The sequence below is a fragment of the Tachysurus fulvidraco genome, chromosome 22, assembly GCF_022655615.1.
Source record: "Tachysurus fulvidraco isolate hzauxx_2018 chromosome 22, HZAU_PFXX_2.0, whole genome shotgun sequence".
Classification (NCBI taxonomy): domain Eukaryota; kingdom Metazoa; phylum Chordata; class Actinopteri; order Siluriformes; family Bagridae; genus Tachysurus; species Tachysurus fulvidraco.
This window is the reverse complement of record NC_062539.1, coordinates 2465069-2488345: the sequence shown is the minus strand read 5'-3', so window position 1 is coordinate 2488345 and position 23277 is coordinate 2465069. Positions and strand designations below refer to the sequence as shown.

Below are 23277 nucleotides of genomic sequence, written 5' to 3'. Positions count from 1 at the left end.
GGTGACAAGCATCATAAGTAACCATTAAAAAAGTGACCATTAGTTATTAGTTATTTTAATTTACGGTAACGCATAAATAATATTTGTATTCTTTTTTTTTTCTTATTTCAGAGAGATTTCCTCCATTACATGGATGCTACTCTTTCTTCTTGTATTCAGTTAAGCTGCTCGTTTCTAAAATAAAAATAATACAATTCATTCAATGCCAAGAAGAGATTAAAGTGGAATGTTGCATGGGACTGAAGTCTGCGAGGCACAAAAATATTAAACAAGTCCACCAAATTGCTTCTGCGATGTTCCGCAGGTCCCTGCTGAAGTGCTTAGCCGTGTCTGAGGGGATCAGGGACTGTTAAAAGCCCCGTTAAAGGCACTGTGCTGATGGACAGTGTCTATTCGACGTGACCCTGAATGGAACAGAGCCAGGCTCAAATCGCTTAACGCCGTAATTGATGTTTCTGCCGTGCACGGCTTCCATGGATTTGGTTAATGCGCTGAGTCAGAAGAGCGTCATGTTTCGTCATGGTGCAGCGGTTAGTGAGGATGTAGGAGGCAGTGATGTACGAATCTTTTTTGATTGACAGGTGTATAAAAAAATCGAGGAAATCTTGTGTTGTGGTAAAAAAAATTTTTTTTTATCACACTCAGAATGTTTTGACGCACACATCGAATACGGACTATATTCATTTCATTTAGTCAGTTTTATTCCATCTCTCCATATTTGACATAATTTATGTGATATCCAAATCCTGCTCACTCTGAGAATCATGGGGTTAAAAACATTAACAAGCTAAACACCAAAGCACAAACAGTCAGGTTATGTCTTTTAAATGTCTCTTATTTACAGTTGCATGCTGGTGTGAATTTGAGCCTATTCACTGATTTATTAGCCTTCTTTTCCTAAAATTCTGGAATAAAAAAAAAAAAAAAGATAATTAGCGCTGTAGCGTAGATAAATCCACATATCTAGCTGGCAAGGTATTACTAACTAGCACATCATATACAGTACATCTGTCTTTACTATGTGTTACATTTGCTAGCCTCTTCTAAGCGATAGCTGCTACTAAAGAAACAATACTTAGAAAAAGTGTCCGCTACAAGAACTCGGACCATCTGTGACGCTCCAGAGCGTTCACGCTGTTAAGATCCTGCATGCTGAATATAGTGACACGTTGTATAATCGATGATGGTCTCGTCATCTGCCTAATGGAGCCCATGCTAACTCGTCAGCACACTGACCCGGTTCACTGTTGATCTCACTGTTGTAGGGGAAAGACTCGAGGGTGGTTGGCATGATGCTGAAGGAGTTCCCACGTAAGGCCTCCTCAGATGGAAACCCCCTCCTCACCGTCACAACCAAGGTGGGCTGAACACACACACCCACCAACAGGACATACAGCGCTAACAGCGCCAAAGCCTTTGCTTTGCTAGCTCAGTTCACTTGGTTAGAACTGTGGCTTTTATTAGCTTTTGTTGAATGAGTATTTTTCATGTATAAGCAGTGAACTGGATACACGTGTCTGCCATACGCAGGTCTTTAAAGGTGCAGTATGTAGAATTTAGGCTCTACAAAAAACGTACCTCACATCCACAAAGCTCCGTCTCTGAAGTCTACGAATTGTGTAAGTGTGGAATTAGAAAATAAATGCCACTTCTTTCTGTTCTCACTGTATCACGGTGAATATTTTGATATATCTTAGTAGTTCATCCTTTCAGTATCACAGCATAAACTCTTCACCTTCATCTTAAGTGACTTTGGAAAACTAAGTGTCAGCCGAGCCGATATGGATGGTGTGGGGTTTTGGTCCCATCTGCTTTGTGTCAAAGGGTCAGTTTTCACCACATGAATTATGAGCTTGAACGGTGTGAACGTTACAGGCCACACAACGTAACCACGGATAATACAGCCAACGGTCACGGAAAGAAAGTATAGTGTCTATGGATAGACGAGAAGCTCTTAGAAAGTCACTGCAGTCCTAGGGGAAAAAACTGGGAGTGGGATCTTTCTATCTATCTATCTATCTATCTATCTATCTATCTATCTATCTATCTATCTATCTATCTATCTATCTATCTATCTATCTATCTATCTATCTATCTACCTACCTACCTACCTAAAACCACCCACCCACTCATCCATCCAACCCTCCATCCATCCATCATCCATCCCTCCATCCCTCCATCCATCCATCCATCCATCCATCCATCCATCCATCCATCCATCCATTGCAGAAACTAGATTAAGAAAGAACCTATCCTGCAAAGAAAACCTATAAAAATGTGTTCTGGACAGATACAAATACAGATGTTTTATTTTACTTTCATGCACACTTGAATTACTTGTTATAATTAATTAAAATATAATTTAAATCATAATATAGACAAATGAATATCTATAATAATTAAAAAATATTTTTGCTGATTATATAAAGATGTCAGCAGAAATGAACTTTATTTTAAATCATTATTATTATTATTATTTACAAATGTATTTATTTATTTATTTGTTTGTTTGTTTTGAATTGTGTATTTGTTTTGTATTATTTATGCATCTATTTATATATTTATTTCTGTATTTATTTTTTGAACTTTTTATTTTACTTTATAAAGTCATGTGAGCTGGAGGTTTTCACTTTTATGCAAGCGAACAATCACATATATTTAGATGTAAATTTGTTCGTTAGACAAATATATCACAAAAATATGTAAAAAAAAAAAAAGAAGCAGATTAGCAGATTGCTCATTAGCACAAATGATAATAATAGCCATAATGTTCTCATCCAAATTGCTTTAGACCATGCCTTCTTCCTGAGTGTGATGTTGGAGCTAAAAAATCACTTGAGATCTGGCATGAAGTAGAGTCCTGTCGGTTTTGCGAGTTAATTATCTATTTATGTGAGTTATAGAGTGATGCGACATTGGCAGCTCGTGTGAAGGCCATCTTTATCCTGCCATTTTTATCGCTCTGGATAGTGCACATAAATTTTGCTGAGGATGAAGGATGGAGTGGATCAATACACCTTATACAGCTGAAGCAGCTCCTGATTTAAAGCAACATGCACAATATTATGAATTATTTTACATAGCCTTCTGGTGGTCCAGCAACAGAATTGGGTTCGATACAAAGGAACTGAAGAGCCAACTCTCAGTGCTGGTCCCAAGCCTGGATGGAATGTAAGGGTTGTGTCAAATTGCGTAAATATTTTCTTCGGAAAGTCGTTTTTTTTTTCTTTGTGTTGGAAAAGCTTGCTATTTTTAGTGTGTTAAATTATTAAACACACATGTTTCTAGACACTACATTTCTCCATGATTAATACATGATACACTTACATGACACTTCTAAATGTCCTCCTTATGGATTCAGAAGCTGGTGAGCATGAAACAACATCATGGATCTTCCGACATTAAACGTAACAATAAATGGAGAAAAATGAATGAAATTACGTTCTTGAATAGATAAAAATATGCAGAAGCACTTCATAGAGATTTGTATTGTGGACAGTTTATATGAATGGATTTAAAAATATATGGATGCATGGATGAAATACGGAAGTTTTCTATTCACAGACGCTTGTTTAAAATGTTAGTGAGGAGTCTCCAGTGTCAGTGTTTTATAACAGCTAGAGGTTGTAGAGCTGCTCTGAGGTATTTCTTGTTGTTCATATCCTCCCACAAAGTTTGTATTTACATCATCACATCACTTTTTAATTAACTCAAATCTTCTGAGAACGAGTAAATATTCGATTTCAACACATTTACCGTAAAAAAAATCCTCTGATAATGTCATGGTTTCTAAATGACACCCACCCCCTCCCCAACTTGGAAAATCGTAATTACGACATCTGGTTGTGCTCACATGCGTACATTTATTTCTGACACGAACGCAGCATTTGATAACTTGTTTCGTGGATGTTCAACGACATGAAATGTAACTAAAAGCGGAAGAAAAGGACTTTTTTTTTGTTGCCTTAATAAAAGAAAATGATTAAGAACATGCTGTAACTTTTACTACTCCATTGCGATAATCTCCAACCGTATCACGTCCCACGCATGATTTCAGTGCTCGTGTCTCACATAATGTGTGTGTTGCTGGATGAAAACACAACAGATGTACATCTTAAATTCTGTCTGATTCACTTCCATCAGTAACGATGGTGTTGACAGAGATTTCCACGTACCGGAGCTAATATTGGGTCAGTTTTTCTAAATAACAGCTTGTTTATCCAGATTTCACAGCTGCAGTTTGCATAAATTTCAAAATGTCATTAACAATATTGATTTTGTCAGACAGCCAAAGGAAACTCCATGGACGCTTTGATGTTAGAAACTGGGATGCGCTCTGTTGTGTCCTGAAAGAATGTTAACAGATGACTGTGATTGAGGATTTGATGCATAACATAGCAGGAAGACAGTATCAGCTTGTTGTGTGTGTGTGTGTGTGTGTGTGTGTGTGTGTGTGTGTGTGTGTGTGTGTGTGTGTGTGCGTGTGTGTGTGTTACAGCTGGGTAGCGAGCACCAAGAGAGCCGGCCGTTGCTGAGTCCCTCCATCGACGACTTCCAGAGCGAGAGCAAGAGTGATGGAGCCACACGACCGGTCACCTCTAACACAGCAGGTTCCTCCTCGCTCATCTGTTCTCCATCTCTCTATCCGTCATCTGGTTCTCCTTTCTCTTTTTGTCAACTCATCCTATTCTTCTAGTCACTCAACCCGACTTTTTTTTTTTAAACATTCCAATTACATTGTGCTCACAGCAAAAAATTTTATTTTACCTTTTCACATTATAGAAAGTGTTGAATTACTTTTCTTGCATGTGCATTTTGAAAAAAAAAAACAATAAAAAAAACTTATTTACAAGATTACAAAAATTACAATCACAAAAATAAGACCATTTTAAATTAATCTCATTAATATAAATACCACTTTTATTTGCTACTTTAAAAATTCTTTGTCTTTAGCCATAATAAAATATTTATTGTATTTTATTTTTTTTTATTTATTTATTTGTTTGTTTGTTTGTTTGTTTGTTTACTTATTTCCTATTTATTGTTGTGTTCTTGTGTAGAAAGTGGACGAGCAGGAGGTTTTTACTTTCATGTGAGCAAGCGATCAGAAAATTTAGATGGAAATTTTAGAAAGTCAGTTAAATAATAAAAAAAAAAAAGTAAAATAAAAGGAGCAAAATCTCTCTTGGTTTAGGCCACAGCCACTTCAGGTTATAGTATATGATAGTGTATATGTGTAATTTCAGATTTTACAGATGTTAAAGCTAATGTAGCTAATACTGTAAGATAGCTAAGGGGCTACCAGTTTAGCATTCAGACATTAGACCACGCCTCCTACCTGAGTGTGACGCTGTTTATAGCTCTGTGAATTGCTTTTGTCTATTTTTATAGATAACAGTATCATACAGTGTCAGAATCCACATCAGCAACTCAACAAACAGCTCCAAAAAAACCTGTTTAAGGTGATGAGAGCGCACGAGGAATCAGATATGCATCTCGCATGCTGTTTAACTGGAGGCTGACTGATTAGGTTTGGTGTTAGAGCGACATTTCGTTCCCGCAGTCATCTCGACAGCGCTGGACCTTGTGGACCTGAGCGAGCCGTGTGAGAGGAGGTGGAGTTGGGACCGTCGCAGCCCTCGAGGCTCTTTCAAGAACAGCCTCCGCAGGAAGAAGACGGATGAGACGGAGCTGATCCAGGTGGAGGCCGAGCAGCTCTCACCTGGACACCTGAACCCTGAGAGAGCTTCACTAGACTCAAGTAAATGTGGGATATATCACATTTCATGGTTGTTGATTTTTAAACTTAAAGGAGCGGTGTGTCTTTTTTTACTGTCTGTAAAGTCAGTTGAAATTGCAACAAAATATTAACAAGCTTATTTATTTATTATAGAAAGAATACAAACATGAGGAAAAAAGGGGGTATGGTTGCTCATTTCAGGGCCAGAAAAAAAATATTTCAGCAGATTATTTTTTATTTAAAGTGGGCATGACTACATTTGCATACACTTGTAGCACATCCTAGAGAGAGCTATCAATCAAACATGTTCATTAACATAATAGGAATTAAATAATCGCTCCCTCTGTGATTGCTCTGATCAGGTGTTTATTTCATGTCTGTCTTGTTTTTTATGAAATCATTTATGGTTGTTGCACTCAGGTTTGATATCAAGACACTTTTAATATTTTACACCATCCTCCCTTAAAATTCTCAACACAGCTGCCATTGGCGCCAGTAGTTTGTCTTATTAAAGCCGTATTCCTCTCACAGAAGCCGTGATGTAATAATCAGTCATTCATTTATTCAAGGTATTTCCTCTAATCTGCATCAAGTGCCACATTTGCTGAATTGAATATTATTGCTGTGGGCTTTTACGCTTCTTTGACTCTTTTAAAGAGGTCCCTTAGGGGCTTAATTTAATCCATGCTTTTCCTGTAATTAGTTTTTATCCTTTCCTGGTAAAATATTTCCCACCTTTTGCAGATTATGTACTTTAAACTTAACCCGGTAGCTATGTGTTAAAAAAAAAAAACTGTGTCAAGATTAATGCATTCATTCTATCTGAAGATTATTTACCTAAAAATTCCACTAAAAATTAACATTCCTTCTTATATTAATTTCCATACATAGAGTAAACTCAGAGCCGCTGCGCTCATAAACCCCTTCCAGCTGAAAACGTGTGTTGCTAAGCTGTTTTTTATGCAGAGACAAGCTTTAAGCTCTATTCTCATCCTCTTATCAAGCAGACAGCCTCAAGCTAAGCATTGTGCTGCTTTATAATATCCGCTGAATAGCTCCAGCCTGTATTTACGCTGAGGATTCCGGGATCTGAGGAAACATGGAAATGAAAAGTCTCAACGGGCAATATTTTTACGGGGGGGGAAAAAAAGCAAAAAAAAAAAAACTTTTGGGAGGATTTTATCTCCATGTAGGTTGTTTTATTATAAAGTTTTTGCGAGAAAAGCAAGATAAAACCTTTTACATGAACATCCAGCATGAATCATCTACATCTCGCTGTGGGAATTGATGTTACGCACAGAATAAAACACTTAAGGGTATCTAGTTCCAATTATTTTTGTGTAACATCTGTGAGACGCTTGTGGCTCTTAGCAATCGTTTCCTTACCAGCTTCAATATTTTTTACTTTCTTAAAATGAATAAGACAAAGAAACACCCAGCTGCTCTGTCTTGAAGACTTTCCTTGGCTGGAAGATTTCATTTTTGACTGGAACTGGAGACTCCTTCCATAAACGTTAAAACAAATACTGCCATTTAAAATAAAATCCTTTCACTTTTAATTAACAATCCAAATTAGACAGAAGGCAAATCTCTGGTTTTATCACCATGTTTTTTCTCTGTATAACCCTCTGTGTAGTGAGTAGCTCACCCCGGGACAGATGGGATGACGTGAGCCTTCACCCCGACAGCGCCCGGAACAGAGGGATGAAGTGGAGGTATGAGAGGAAGAGGTGCACCTCACATCACTCTTCCAGTGAGCTGCTCTGGTACGACTCTGCGGATGTGGAACTTCACGTCGTTCTTCTAGAACTTCACAGCATTACTTAACATCTATTTCTACACCATTGATCTATAATCCTGCATTAAAAACATAAAAGCTCTTTAAAGTCACACACTATTATTATAGATATTAGATCAACATCCTTTCTCATTTCAACACAGTTTTCAGATTATTTTTGTGGGCGTGGCTAAACCTGCATACACTTGTAGCATGTCCTAGAGAGAGCTGCCAATCAAACATGCTCGTTAACATATGTTTTGTTTGACGTCTCTTTTAATTGTACTATTTGATACTGAACGTTTTTTCCTTTTTTCGTTGCAGGTCTGCTGATTTCAAAAGCAACCTCTCGAACAAACACACGCTAGAGCTAAGCAGGAGCATGGAGTCTGACCCCGGGCCAACGTCACAGGTACACGATCGTCCACTGGCATCTAAAAAAGCCCTCCAAACACTTTCACTAGACAGTGGCTGGCTGTTATCTGTTCCAATACTTACGCCACTGTGCATGATTCATTTTCTAAACCTGACAGTAGTTCCAGTCATATCATAAACGACAGGTTTACATTAACATGTTCATTCTAGTGCATTATCATCAATGACGATGCGTCTGGTTTCTCTCAAGGTTTCTTCCTCATACAGTATCATCTCGGGAATTCTTTCTTGCCGTTAGGGAGAGATGTTAATCGTAATTAAAATTTGAACCTTGAAAATGTTTTATTCTGTTTCTACCCTTCTGTAAAGCTGCAAATAAATTGAATTGAAAGTATCGTTTCATCATCGACGACAGGATTTTCCCCACCTAACATACTAAAAGCGCACTTCTGAGCGTTCTACAGCGTCCTACAGACGTCTTGACACACTCGAATAACTCTCCCTTTAGCCCTTTTCTATGGACAAGCTTTTCACCTGCTGGATTTCTCCTTATTCTTTATGAACAGAACAAAAGTCACGTGGACACGATAACGGATTTAAATATTAAAGACCTTTCAATATATCGAAATATTCATGTCTTTTTCCGTCTTTCTCAGTGTCAGCAAAAGCATGTACTTTTTTAAAAAATCCTTGCATTTTTTCTAAGAATATTCAAGCTACAAACTCTTGACTTGTCCTCGAACTTTTATATCGCAGATGCATCAAAAGGTACCTAAGGACATAGATAGTGTTACAGGTCGAGGCTGCTGACTGACCTTGTGCTGTGTGTGTGCGTGTGTGTGTGTGTGTGTGTGTGTGTGTGTGTGTGTGTGTGTGTGTGTGTGTGTGTGTGTGTGTGTGTGTGTGTGTGTGGGACCATCTGTGTGCACAGCGGCCCAAGCTGAGACTGGGAAGCTCTCTGTTCGGCAGGCAGCACTCTCTGGAGGAGGAGTTTGTACGAGCCAAAGCTGCTGTGGAGGTGAGAGGCAGGGCACACACACACACACACACACACACACACACACACACACACACACACACACACACACACACACACACACACACACACACACACACACAAACTTCCTTTATGGCGTCCAGCCACATTTCCCTCACAAACCCGCTAATGAATGGAAACATTACACACCTACACGGATTACAGCTGAACAATATCATGACCATGGAATATCTCTTCACTCCCTACAGGTGCATTATGGGTAATTTGTGTGTATCCTGTGTAATGCAAATAAGAGTGGATATTCGCTTCTATGCTGTCAGACCTGGATATGTTTAATGCGTGTTGAAGCACTCACCAAGGTTAACACGATTTATCAAGCAAGCTAGGAATAATCCTCTTTAGCCCTTACAATGTATATATTTACAGTTGTGCTCAAAAGTTTGCATACCCTGAATGAAATTGTTAAACATTTCCACTTATTTGGTAATAATATTACTAATGCAAAAAATATATATATTTAAAGATCGTGGGCACGTAAAGTCATTAATTATCACATAGTTGTTTGACTCATTTTTAAAACCTAATGATAACTAACTCACCTAAACAATCCTGATCAAAAGTTTACACATCCTTGAATGGTTGGCCAGATTATAAACACACAAGTTGACACACAGAGCTTTAAATGTCTATTAAAGGGAAGTTTCTACACCTTTGACTTATTGTAATTGTAATTAGTGTCTGTGTATAAATAGTCAGTGAGTTTCTCAGCTCATGAGGTGATGCGCTGACTTGGCTGGATATTGCACCATGGGGAAGACAAAAGAACTGGCAATGGACCTGCGTAATAAGGTAGCGGACATTTATAAAGCAGGAAAAAGGTATAAAAAGATCTCAACACTTGAAAATGCCAGTCAGTGCTGTTCAAACTCTGATAAAGAGGTGAAAAATAAGAGCTTCTGTTGATACTAAGCCAAGGTCAGGTACACCAAGAAAGATTTCACCCACTACTGTCAGAAGAATTGTTCAGGACGCAAAGAAAAACCCACAAACAACTTGGAGAGTTAAAAAACTGTGTTTGTTTGAAGGAGCACAATAAGGAGGGGTTTGAACACAAATGACCTGAATGGTGTTGGAGTTGCCAGGCTAAAGCTGTTACTGCACCCATGCCACCAAAAAGGAACCACCACACAGAACCTAGACAAGACTCACAGCTTCTGGAGCAGAGTCATGTGGTGTGATGAGACCAGAACCGAACTTTATAGTCACAACCATAAACACTACTGTATGTTTGGAGAGGATTCAACAAGATCTACGGTGAAAAGTATGCATGCTGTAGTATGCTGTAAAGCATGGTGGTGGATCTCTGATGTTTAGGAAAGATTGATGGCTAGATAAATGCAGCATGTTGTCAGAAAATACTAGCAGACAATCTGCCTTCTACAGCAGGAAACTGGACATGGAACGATCTCAGATGTCCCAAACATAACAATGATCCAAAGCACAAGGCGAGGTTGACCCTCCAATGGTTACAGCAGAAAAAGGTGAAGGTTCTGGAGGCCATCACAGTCTCCTGACCTCAATATTGTTCAGCCACTTTGGGGACATCTCAAACGTTCAGTTTGTGCAAGACGATCAAATAATTTACAGAAGCATTTTGCGAAGAAGAATAAGACGCTCTACCACCTGAGAGAATTAAGTACCTCAAGCACAATTATTACAAAAGACGTCATCATTGATGCTAAAGGGGGAACTAAACCATATTAAAAACTAAAGGTATGCAAGCTTTTGAACAGGGATTATTTTCCTATTTCCTTGTTTCCTTTTTTGTTATTGTTGATTTGTTTAATTGTGACATTCTGTTGTGCCTTACAGGTTAACTTGACTCCTCGAAGAAATAAAATATATTTGTTTTGCCTTCTGCCTTATGTTTTCTTTAAAAATGGTGCACATCTTACCGATTCTCCCAAGGTATGCAAACTTCTGAGCACAACTGAATGTTTTCTGTATATTATCTACAGCAGTGGTTCTTAACCTGGGTTCGATCGAACCCCAGGGGTTCGGTGAGTCAGACTTAGGGGTTCGGCAGAGGATAAGACGCACCCGACTCATATGATTTGCGATGACACGTCCCCCTTGGCCATCATTGGCTGCAGGTGATCACGCAACATCGCTTGGCCTATCTGTGCTGCAGGAAATCTGGTGCACCCAGTAGTTGACTTGTGACTGTCGTGTTGGTACGTCGTGTGATTTCTTTCTTAATATTTTAATCCATTCATACTAACTATGTCGAGCAAAAAAAGAAAGTGGTCGGACGAATATGTACAATATGGATTCACATGTATAACGGAACATGATGGGAGTCAGCGTCCTATATGCATTATTTGCAATGCCAAGTTGAGCAATTCTAGTCTAGCACCGGCAAAACTAAGAGAACACTTCCTTAAGCTGCATGGAGATGGAAAATGCAAGAACACAACGCTCGCTGAATTCAAGGTGAAGAGAGCCAGATTCGATGAAAAGGCTACTTTGCCTGTTCTTGGCTTTGTATCCATCAACAAACCGATCCTCACAGCATCGTACGAAGTTGCTTACCTGATCGCAAAGCAGGGCAAACCACACACCATTGGTGAAACACTCATAAAACCAGCTGTGTTGAAGATGGCGAATATCATGCTGGAAAAAAGCGGCTGAAGTTAAGTTATCCCAAATTCCTCTTTCAAATGACACCATCAGCGACAGAATAGAGGACATGAGCAAAGACATCTTGGCTCAAGTAGTTGCAGATCTGATTTCAAGCCCGGCAAAATTCAGCCTCCAACTCGACGAGACCACAGACGTTTCCAATCTAAGCCAGCTTGCTGTATTCGTGCGCTATGTGAAAGGCGACTCGATAAAGGAAGATTTTTTATTTTGTAAGCCTCTTACAACAACTAAGGCAGCCGATGTGAAGAAACTTGTGGATGACTTCTTCAAAGACAACAATCTTTCGTGGGATATGGGTTCTGCAGTTTGTTCGGACGGAGCTCCAGTCATGCTGGGAAGAAAGTCCGGTTTTGGTGCGCTAGTGAAAGCTGATGCACCACACATCATTGTTACGCATTGTATTCTGCACAGGCATGCGTTGGCAACAAAAACCTTACCTCCAACACTGGCAGAAGTATTAAAAATTGTAGTGGAATGGAAATAGTGCTCTGAGGCACCGCATCTTCAGTGAGCTGTGTAAAGAAATGGGCTCTGAATTCGAGGTACTTTTGTACCATTCTAACGTTCGGTGGTTATCCCGGGGACAGGTGCTGAATCGCTGCGTGTGGAATTAGCCCTGTTTTTGCAAGAGCACCAACATTTTCATGCAGATTGCTTCAAAAATTCGGAGTTCATTCTCATTTTAGCGTACATGGCTGATATCTTCGCAGCTCTCAATCATCTCAATCAACAGATGCAGGGAGGTGGAGTCAACATCATCGAAGCAGAAGAAAACCTGAAGGCTTTTCAAAAAAAGCTACCGTTATGGAAACGACGAATAGAGAACGATAACTTCGCAAACTTTCCCCTGCTAGACGACTGTATATGTAAGATCGAAGATGTATCTGGAATCGGAGACATTTCTTTACCCGCGGAACTGAAGAAAGCAATTGCCACGCACTTAGATGAGCTTGCAAAGTCTCTCGACGGATACTTCCCTACAAGAGAGTCTTATCCAGCATGGGTGAGACAGCCGTTCACGTTTAGTGTTGAGACAACAGATGTCAACGATGAATACCTGGATGAAATCATTGAAATTCAGCAGAGCCAGTTCCAACAGCAACTCTTCAGAACAACAACGCTCTCAACGTTTTGGTGTCAACAAATGGTAACGTACCCTGTTATTGCTAAGAAAGCTCTGGAGATTTTCATACCGTTTGTTACAACATATCTTTGCGAGCAATCATTTTCGAGGATGCTGGACATAAAAACGAAGAAAAGGAACAGACTTTGTTGCGAAAATGACATGAGAGTGGCACTTGCCAAGGTGAAGCCACGCATTTCTGAACTGGTCTCTGAAAGGCAACAGCAGAAGTCACACTGATTTGCAGTAAATATTCATTATGATGTTTTTGTTTTTGTGTGAAAATCGTGTTTTAATGGTTTTGGTCTTTGAACACAGTGATGTTGTGATGCACGGTTCATTTTGTGCACCAGTAAAATATATACTTATGTTTTGAATTTGAAAAAAAAATCATATTTTATTTTTCCAATTAAGAAGGGTTCGGTGAATGGGCATATGAAACTGGTGGGGTTCAGTACCTCCAACAAGGTTAAGAACCACTGATCTACAGTAATATCTACAGGACTTGTTGTTGTGCTTTACCTTGACAGAGGGGTGCAAAAAACTTTCTACAATGCACATTACAGACTAGCCACCTAGGAAGTATGTGTATGTGATAACCGGCCACTCGTCGTGAGCTGATATCCATACGGTCGCCACCCATACAGGAAGTGACACCTGCATAATTACTGTATTTTTATCCGCAGCGTGTCTGCAGGATGTTAGTTTGAGGCGACGTCAGCTCCTCGTCCTCACTAGCATTATTCTCGCTGCTTACTGCACCGGAGTCTTGTATTACATCTGTCTTTAAGATGTCCAGAGCTATATGTAGCTGAGCCGAGCTGTTGAACGCGACTCTGCAGCTATATTTAACTGAAGCACAAAAGGTACAGTCGATATTCTGTACACGTTTTCCTCAGACTCAGCTTTCTTTTCCTCTGGCTATTGTTTTTCCAGTTGATTCATTCAAACGTTGGAACAACATAATAATATCTAGTCCTATTTTTGCAGTTTAAGTCCTAGTTATGCTGCTTGTTGAATCATATTATAGTAGACCTGAGAGAAAATAATATTATAATTATAATGATAATAATAATTAATAATAGTAGTAGTCCAGACGGTTCGAGGGAGAAGATTGATCTCTCTGTGATGGGAATCGTTGTTCAGGTCATTAGCATTTATTCGTTCGTAATTCGTAATAAAAATATATAAGGCCACAGCAAAAATCTGACACTGAAATATACACGTTGTAGTTTTTTTAACAGGATGGAGCTTGTTAATAGCAAGTTGTTCTGTTTTGCATGCTCATGTAGTTTTTTTGTGTTATTAGGTATAGGGCGGAGTTAATGCAAATTATTTATTTTGCATATAACCGACAAGATTTATAAAATATCTAGTAAAAGTCACTTCAGGAAGAAATTAGCATGACGAATACGGACAATCGCATTGAGATGAAAGTGTGAATTATAAGAAAGTTATGAACCAGTCTTTAGTGTCTCGAAACAGTAAAGAAAATATCAAGTGATCATTCCATGTTCGGTTATTTGATGCAGATTCTAGTGCCTGCTACATGTCTGATCAAACACACACACACACGTCTGACATCAGGAGGATTCCCGAACACGCTGCAGGTTTTATCGATCATCACTGAGAGGATTTGGATTGATTGGAAATCCTGCTCTGAGCGCTGAACTGAACATGTAATGAAGGTTAAACGTCCATGACGGCAGCCTGAGAGCACTCGAGTGTAGACGAATGACTCTGACGGAGGACGGTTGTGCCGGTGCTGCTTCAAACGGCCTTTTCATCAAAAAAGACAGAAGCCCAATCATCCGATCGCTGTAGGACGGAAACCATTTAGCTTCAATAAAGTCTCGCGTATCACTGGTTTATAAAAAGCTAGTGGTGCATGAAGAAGACAGAGAAACTCTCAGAGACAAGTTAGACATGTTACCTTAAAGCAGGCTTTGGACGTGCAAGTCTGTTTGTTTTTATTTTGTACATACTGTATCGCTAAGGTTCTGTGCTCATTCATACTTTCTGTTAAAATGTTAAAATTCTTAAAGCAGATCTGCCAACAACTAAACCTATCGGGCTTCAGCTCCTGTGGGCTTTGTTTAGATTTAGATTTGTAAGATTTTTTAGCTTGAATCAAAGCCTTCGAGTGTTCATCTAAGCTACAATTCAGACATTAAGTAAATGTTGTATTTACTTAATTAGCAAAATATTTTGTGTTTTTTCTTTATTATATCTTAACAAATATCCGTGTTGATATGATAAAATCAGGGCTCTCAAGTTTTGAAGACAGGAAAGCGTCCAACCCCATCCGTTAAAAAAATGTTTAAAATTTAAAAAAAAAAAAATTGTTTATTTCCATTTATTAAGTTGTACTTAAGTTTACTGCCTTTTTGGACTCCTTTATCATTTGTAATGTTGCTCCCATTTAAAACAGTTAGGCTCAAGCCCAGCCATTTTAGGGTGATGATTGAGGACAATGTCCCGCCCAGAGACGAGCTGTTTCGTGTTGTTTTGTTCAAACCGACCATTGAAAATACTCTCGCTAATGAATGTTTTTTTTTTATTGGTTGTTGCGTTAAATCTTACCCAGATAGTGCTATTTTCTGATTGGTTATTGTGTAGCCTCTTTTTTTTGATTGGCTGATAAGTGTCAGACTCGACCAAGAACTGAGACGCGCTTGTTTTCTGCTCGGTTCCATAGAGACAGCAGTGCGGACTGATACGTTTTGGGCGCTGCGGCTTATTAAATATATGATAGATAGTCAAAACGTTTTTCTGCGTGAGAAATACGATGTGTGATGGAGAGCGTGACAAAAGACCGAAATGAGGGACTGTCACTCTCAATGCGTGACACTTGACAGCCCTGTAAAACAACTGGTCTGCAGAAAAAGTCTTAAAGCCAGTTTTAAAGACAGGTTAAGCCCTTTTAGTGAATAAAAAAGTGCCTAGTGACAACTTTAGCGACTTTTTGAGCAGACGTTAGCACCACAGCTGCCGGTTGAAGGAGTCAAAACACCAGTGTTATTGTTTTCATGTTCTCGTGATTATGTTAAAACTGATGTACTGTGTGTTTTTAGCTTTTGAAATAAACCCACTCGATTAAATTGACCAGAGATGACAGAAGTGGGAGGTTTAGGTAGCAGAGCCGTGGCACCGGGCTGATAAAGTGATGACAGATGTGCCTGAGGACTGAGCTTTACTTTCACTTAATAGAGCAACAGACGACTCTCTTCATGGGGTCAAAAAGACAAATGAAGTTTTTCCCCAGAGCACAAAAAATGGAGTTTACTCCTGTTGTGTTGTGTCCATGTTCAGCATTGAATGTCTTTGTCATGACTAACTCCACAATGGTGCTTAATATGAAGCGCATATGAAAATAGACACTCAGGACTTTATTTGAATTCATTTGTAGTGTTCAATATTTTTTCATTAGCTTACTAGGGACATTCATTCATTCATTTTCTACTGCTTATCCGAACTTCTCGGGTCACGGGGAGCCTGTGCCTATCTCAGGCGTCATCGGGCATCGAGGCAGGATACACCCTGGATGGAGTGCTTACTAGGGACAATATATTTATAAAAAAAGTCCCAAAAAGTTTGTGTTTTTCCACACAAATTTTTCTATCTTCAAAGTAAATGCTGATATCAAACCCATTTCTGCTCTCTGAGCTGCACACACACACACACACACACACACACACACACACACACACACACACACACACACACACACACACACACACAAAGTCTCTTTGATGGTTGCTAGATTCACGTTATCTTCCTTCTTCTCCATCTCCTATTTCCTTTCATCTTCTCTCATCCATTGGCACTCAGCATGATGTGAAAGTGGGAAGCTGATGTTAATTTAGTTCGAGCAAAAGCCACATGAAGACATTTGCAGATCTGCAGCCTACAAAATCCTTGGAGTGAATGTCAGAATCATTGGCACCCGTTACGAACATGAGGAACCCTCTAGGAACCGTGAGAACCCAGACATAATACAAAGTACACATTTTTTTGGGTTTGCGTACGTTTGACACACTTTTAGCGAAATCAGAGCTTTTGAGACGAACGTCACGGCTGCTTTAAGATGTTGGTGTAACAACCGGAGTTTGGAGGCCAGGTTGTGCTCATTTCTCTGTCGCATCTTGACATCCTTTTCCTCATGGGTCATCTTCTTCTGTCCGTGATGCCTTTTTTTATAAAAAGGGCTTGACATTCTATGCGGCAGCATTTTGAGTGCTCTAACAATCTCTTTGGGGAAGGTGTGGAGAGAATTATTCAAGATTTTTCTTAAAAAAAAGGGAAGCTGTATCAGAATTTCAGTGTTGGCACAGTGTTGTATTATTGCGAGGACATTTGGTCTGTTTTGGTCCTCAGAAAAAGTGCTAAATATGTATACACACACACACACACACACACACACACACACACACACACACACACACACACACTTGTCATGCAGGGTCAGTGGTAATGACAATCCCCTCGCTCAGCTTGAAGGCTATCTATAGTCAGTAAATGACTGTAAATAGCTCAGGTTATGAACTATAATGAATCTAGACTGAGCCATTATACACACACACACACACACACACACACATACACACACACACACACACACATACACACACACACACACACACACACCAACACAAAGACAGTATGAAATCTGAGTATTAGTTGTGCAATCCAGCAAGAAACATGATACAGTATAGGATTCTGTCGGCTGTGTAACATGAAAAGAAAGAAAGACCTTTTGACTTTGCAGCTTAAACACAATGCTAATGTCTGATGTTCCTGCATTACCACAGCTGTAGTCTCGCCTGGCATGAGCTTCAGACCGATGGCAGAAGGTCTGGATTCCATAGCAGCTTTTTTCCTCCAAGGACCTCTCAAATGAGCGACTGAATGACACGTAACGCAACCACAGTTCGTTTTTTGTTCAGCGTCATGTTTAGGGGCGTAAATTTGAAGTCACTATCAAAACAGATATGCGAACAACCATTGATTGTTCATTTAACAAAGTCAGGCAAATGAATGAATGTGAGGTTGACGTCATTTGGAAAATCCAGTGTTGGAAACACAATGGCTTCTTTCTTCCATCAGGGAAGTAGAGCGTCACGGCGGCTTTGTTTCCAGTCGAACCATCAAAAAAAAACAAAAGACACACGTCTCGCAGAAATCCAATTAACCAATTAGATGACTTAGAAAAGTCCTGAAATGTTTTCAATTTTGTGTACTGTTAAAAGCAACTTTTCCATGACCACCAGTCAAACAAAGAAATGTCTATTTTGTAAGTTTACCTTAATTTGATGCAGATTGTAACGCTACTGTAATTGAGTTACAATCTGCATCAAATTAAGATAAACTTACAAAATAGACATTTCTTTGTTTGGGAGGTGGTCATGGAAAAGCCACAGTGAGGTTTATATTTAATATTAATTACATTTTTAATTACATAGAAAATTGGAGAAATAACAAATAACCGGATTAAACTGGAAATTTTGAGAAATAATGTGGTTCAGTTGAGGAAAGTCATCATCTCTGTATAGCATAAAATTAAAAAAAAAAATTCTTCTTTTCTTTATTTGATTTTCCAGTCAGACACCGAGTTCTGGGACAAGATGCAGGCAGAGTTGGAAGAACTTGCTCGACGAAACTGGCTGGAGGATTTGGAGAGCAAAGGCAAGATACCACCCAACCTTTCGGCCAACGAAACGGTACGATCAGCCAATCAGCAGCTGCGGCATGCCATCTGGCTCCATCAGAGGGAGCTGTAGACCAGCAGGATCGATCTTCTCACATAACATGATATGTACAGACGCATACGTCCAGCTGGGATGCAGGATAATCGTCGTTATACAGTATATCGCTATACAGTATATCGTTTTATATATAAATATATATATATATATATATCTTGTGTGCACGATGCTTTATGTGTAAGCAGAATAACACAAAAGTCAGATAAAACAAAACAGCTGATATTAAATTATCACTTCAAAAGATATAGACTGCAGATGTCAGCTAATGCTTCCGCTTATCTAATATTCTCTCTCATCGTCGTGTGAGTGTGTGAAAGAGAGCAGATGGCAGCAAATGTGAAACACAAAGCAATCGCAAGCTTAAACTAAGACAGCTGAGGTTACAGTTTTATCAAACAAAAAATTTTATCCTTCTCTCTTGAGTTTTAAATCCATCCCAAAAACATTTGCTTTATTTTCCTTAAAGGATTTAATTCATTAGTTTTTTTAGTGTTGATAATAGACTTGTACTGTAATGAGTAAGCATTTACAAAATGCATAGATTGTCCTTCTTCAGTTCTATGAGCTCGATGCCCTTTTCTTCACCGCATGCTCTGTCTGAGCATGATTCCAGTTTCCCTGCAATATTAAAGAGCCCAGCGTGATCCAATTATCAGCCCACTGCCACAGAGCCTCTATTAAAAGAGTAAAAACAGACCCTGCTCTTCAGTCATGGGCGTGGAATATCAGTCGCTAGCTCTGTTTTACTATCTATCACTGATACAAATTAGCGCTCCAGCGTAAACGTTTACAACATGATAGCTCTGTCAAACGAATCTTTGTCGGATCTGTGGATATATTTCGGAGGGTAAATTCAACATGACAGACGTCAAAGACCACGATGAACTAATGTTAAATACCAAATATAAAAAAAAACATGAGGTCAGATACCACAGTGCTTTTGAGCTATGATTGGTCAGAAAGTGTTGAAACAGCAGCTCTTTATTTCTTTATTTCAAGCCAAATCAGAGGTTTATATTAATGCAGTCTGAGGAACATGTCCATTGTTTCTATAGCAAGAGTTAATTCAGGAGATACACAATTGTCACACTGTAGAAAGGACACTATTCATAATAACACTCTCCTGTGTTTATAACAGTTTATATTCACACCCTACAGTGTCACCCAAATGAGGATGAGGTTCACTTTTGAGTCTGGTTTTGAGCCCTTTTCCATCTAATTGAGGTTTTTCCTCACCACAGTCACCTCAGACACCTCAGGCTTGTTCATTGGGGATAAATACAAACAAATTTAAATAGAATTCTAATATTAATCTTGAAACTTTGTATAATATTAATCTTTGTATAATGTGAAACTTTTTGTATTATATTTCTTATGTTCTGTAAATCGTGTCCTTGAATTGAATTGAATTGACTATATATATTATTATTATTGTTATATGTTTTAGTCACTAAGAATGTTCTGGATGTCCTCGATTGAAAGGTGCCTAATTCATCTGTGTTGGATTTCAGGGTTACTTTTTCCACACGAACAACCCGTTTAAAGACTGGCCAAATGCATTTGAAGAAGGACTGCAGAAATCCAGAGAGGGCGACTTAAACAGTGCCGTCCAGCTGCTGGAGGCAGCCATCTTACAGGACCCTCAGGACTCCGAGGTACGCTCATCTAATCTGTTCTTTCAGAGGCCATGAAACTATTACTCATTCTGATCTTTCTGCATTCGCTTCCTGCTGTGAATACAAATCCTCAAATATGCCTTTTAATTAAATATCGAGCTCATAATCTTTATCTCAACCCCTTCCATGAGCATATCGATCCTGCTTCTGTGTTTTAACACTGCAGTGCTTGAAAAAAAAAGAAAAATTACTCATTTTAGATTTTATTTAAAGTGGAATATTTTTTCAACATGACTCGTATTAAAAGACTTGACTCTGTTATTAAATGGCAAATCTCTGGTGTTTGTAATAATAAGGTAATAATAGTCTGTCTCATATTGTTTATAACTAATATACAGTACACATGTTCTTTAATTAGATACTAATTAGATGAATAGAGTGAAATACGTTAGACTTTTTTCTATGAACGATTAGCTTTAATCATGTTGTTAAATTGTTGTGTTGCATAAAAAAAAATTTGTTACTTTTTAGTCTATAAAATATTTTTTTTTTAATATGGGAAAATGCATTAAACATTTTTGAATTTAAAAATGTTCATGTTTTTTAAATTACATCTGATTTATTACAGTTTTGATATTATATAATCATAATGCTGTAAATCATTTAAAGGTCATTTTAATTGTTTATAGGATCCAGTCAGTTAAATTCAGAAAGTTAATAATAAATGTAAAAATTGCAGAGGTATGTTCTGTATGAGGTTCTTCTGTGGAAAGATTGTGTTCATTTATAGGACAGGGTTTTGAAGGATTGCATAAACTTTTTCATAAGCCTGTATATGTTTCATGTTTTTTAACAAATCTGGATGTTTAATGGTTAACATCAGGAATAAAATACTAAATATGCCCGTCTGTCTGTCTGTCTGACTGACTGTCTGTCTGTCTGTCTGTCTGTCTGTCTGTCTGTCTGTCTGTCTGTTTATTCTCTGTGAAGGCATGGCAAGTGCTGGGCACCACGCAGGCGGAGAACGAGAACGAGCAGGCCGCCATCGTCTGCCTTCAGAGGTGAGTGAAGACCAGAAAGAGCCAGACCAATAGAACACCTCCTCACACACATTCACCATTTTAAGCTCTCTCTCTCTCTCTCTCTCTCTCTCTCTCTCTCTCTCTCTCTCTCTCTCTCTCTCTCTCTCTCTCTCCTGTCTTCAGGTGTCTGGAGCTGCAGCCGAATAACCTGAGCGCTCTCATGGCACTGGCGGTGAGTTTGACTAACGCAGGACGGCAGCAAGAGGCATGTGAGGCTCTGCACCGCTGGATCACACACAACCCTACCTACACACACCTCCTACAGGAGCGCAGCGCTCTGGACGGCTCACCACTGCCCCAACGCAGGGGCTCCAACGTCTCCCCCACCCCCACTCTCGGATGGTACGGTCCAGTTTCACACTAAAAAACATGTCTTAAAAACATTGTGAAGGAGCAATGATGGTAGCTAAATACATACACATGCATAAAATATGCTGTGATATTGGAAGTGTGGTTATATGATTTACCTGAAGATCACAAACCACAGAAGGTTAGTCCATATATGGAAATGTGGGCATGTTGTGTATCATGTTCAGATATGGACATTATGGAGCTTTGTCTATGAATTGATAAATATGAGTTTAAAGACAGGGACATTTGTTTAACTCAGAGACACAACCACAGTCTGCATAGCACCAACAGACCCTCCTGCTCATTTTTGTAGTCTAAGACATGTTCTGTAAGCAGGTGATGGTGTAATATAATGGCCAGAGGCTAACCAGCTTTGTTGAGTATTCCACATTGCGTCTGTGTAGCTCTCAGCTGGTGGAGGTGTTGGAGCTTTATCAGGAAGCTGTGCATCAAAACCCTGGATGTGTGGACCCTGACCTGCAGACGGGACTCGGTGTGCTCTTTAACCTCAGCTCTGAGTTTGATAAGGCTGTGGATTCCTTTAATGCAGCTCTGTCTGTACGGCCTGAGGTGAGAAAACAGAAGTCTACACCGTCGCTCTGATATGGACAAGATATTGGGTCTCACTCATATATATATATATATTTTTTATATATATATATATATATTTTTGTTTATATATATATATATATATATATATATATATATATATATATATATATATATATATATATATATATATTAAAGATAGATAGATTAGAAGGAACTATAGATATATAGCAACCAAAAGTTCCAGGGTAGCTCTTTATCATCATGCTACCATCACCATGCTTCACTCTGTGACAAGACACTGTCACAGTAAATGTATTTTTTGATAGATAGATGCTTCACTCTATGGCTGTAAGCCACAGCAACTGTAAATGTATGGTTCAGATGGTTATTATACCAGGAGATTATGACATTGCTCCAATGCAAATGTAGAACTTATTCTCTTTAGATTTTACTAATGTCAGGGCTCCGTATCTCTCAGGACTATCTACTGTGGAACCGGCTGGGGGCAACTCTGGCTAACGGAGACCGCAGCGAGGAGGCTGTTGAGGCTTACACCCGAGCTCTGGAGCTGCAGCCCGGCTTTATCCGTTCCAGATACAACCTTGGGATCAGCTGCATCAACCTGGGAGCACACAGGTAACACACAGCTGAAAGGACTATTTCCCTTCATCTTATACAGAACAGCAGTGTGTTACACCGGATGTACACTGATACAGGATGCACACTGTTTCTCGAATTTCTTGAAGGCGGTTTCTGGTTTCATTTTAGGTCATAATAATGCATTTCTGTTGATGTTTTTCTGGCCCAGAAATTAACCCCACCCACAGGAAGAAAGCTGCAATTTCGTTAAATGATGACTCAGATAGGTCAAATGTGCACACAGGATAACAATATCCTTAGAGGGGAAAATATCTTGAATATAGGCATTTAGTCATCTAATATCTTTATAGCATCCTTGAAAATAGATAAAAGATCAATCATATATGTAAATATCTGTAGACATTTAATAGGCTTTATTAATGCTGTATATTTATTCCTTTATCAAAGATATTTTCACTAGCTGAGGAATATTGATTTTTTTTGTTGTGTATGAAAACAATTCACTTCATAGCCAGCAGATGGCAGTATAAGTACCTGCTCCTTTAAATCTAACAATTTAGGATGTGTCCTGGATTATAATGAGGATTTTTTGAATA

General features: G+C 38.9%; 1 protein-coding gene across 2 annotated transcripts in view; it reads left to right on the top strand.

Annotated features, from left to right (window-relative positions):
* Positions 1–23277, top strand: part of pex5lb (peroxisomal biogenesis factor 5-like b) — a 36212-nt gene that overhangs the window by 12407 nt on the left and 528 nt on the right. The window contains exons 2-13 of one of the 2 annotated variants that reach the window (XM_027158185.2): positions 1266–1358; positions 4499–4610; positions 5564–5761; positions 7377–7506; positions 7842–7929; positions 8824–8910; positions 18316–18435; positions 19992–20135; positions 21087–21157; positions 21302–21520; positions 21934–22099; positions 22560–22717. In XM_027158185.2, coding sequence (XP_027013986.1) covers positions 1266–1358; positions 4499–4610; positions 5564–5761; positions 7377–7506; positions 7842–7929; positions 8824–8910; positions 18316–18435; positions 19992–20135; positions 21087–21157; positions 21302–21520; positions 21934–22099; positions 22560–22717 — 1586 coding nt within the window. The remainder of the gene's footprint in view (positions 1–1265; positions 1359–4498; positions 4611–5563; positions 5762–7376; positions 7507–7841; positions 7930–8823; positions 8911–18315; positions 18436–19991; positions 20136–21086; positions 21158–21301; positions 21521–21933; positions 22100–22559; positions 22718–23277) is intronic. The other variant, XM_027158186.2, reaches the window with a different exon arrangement.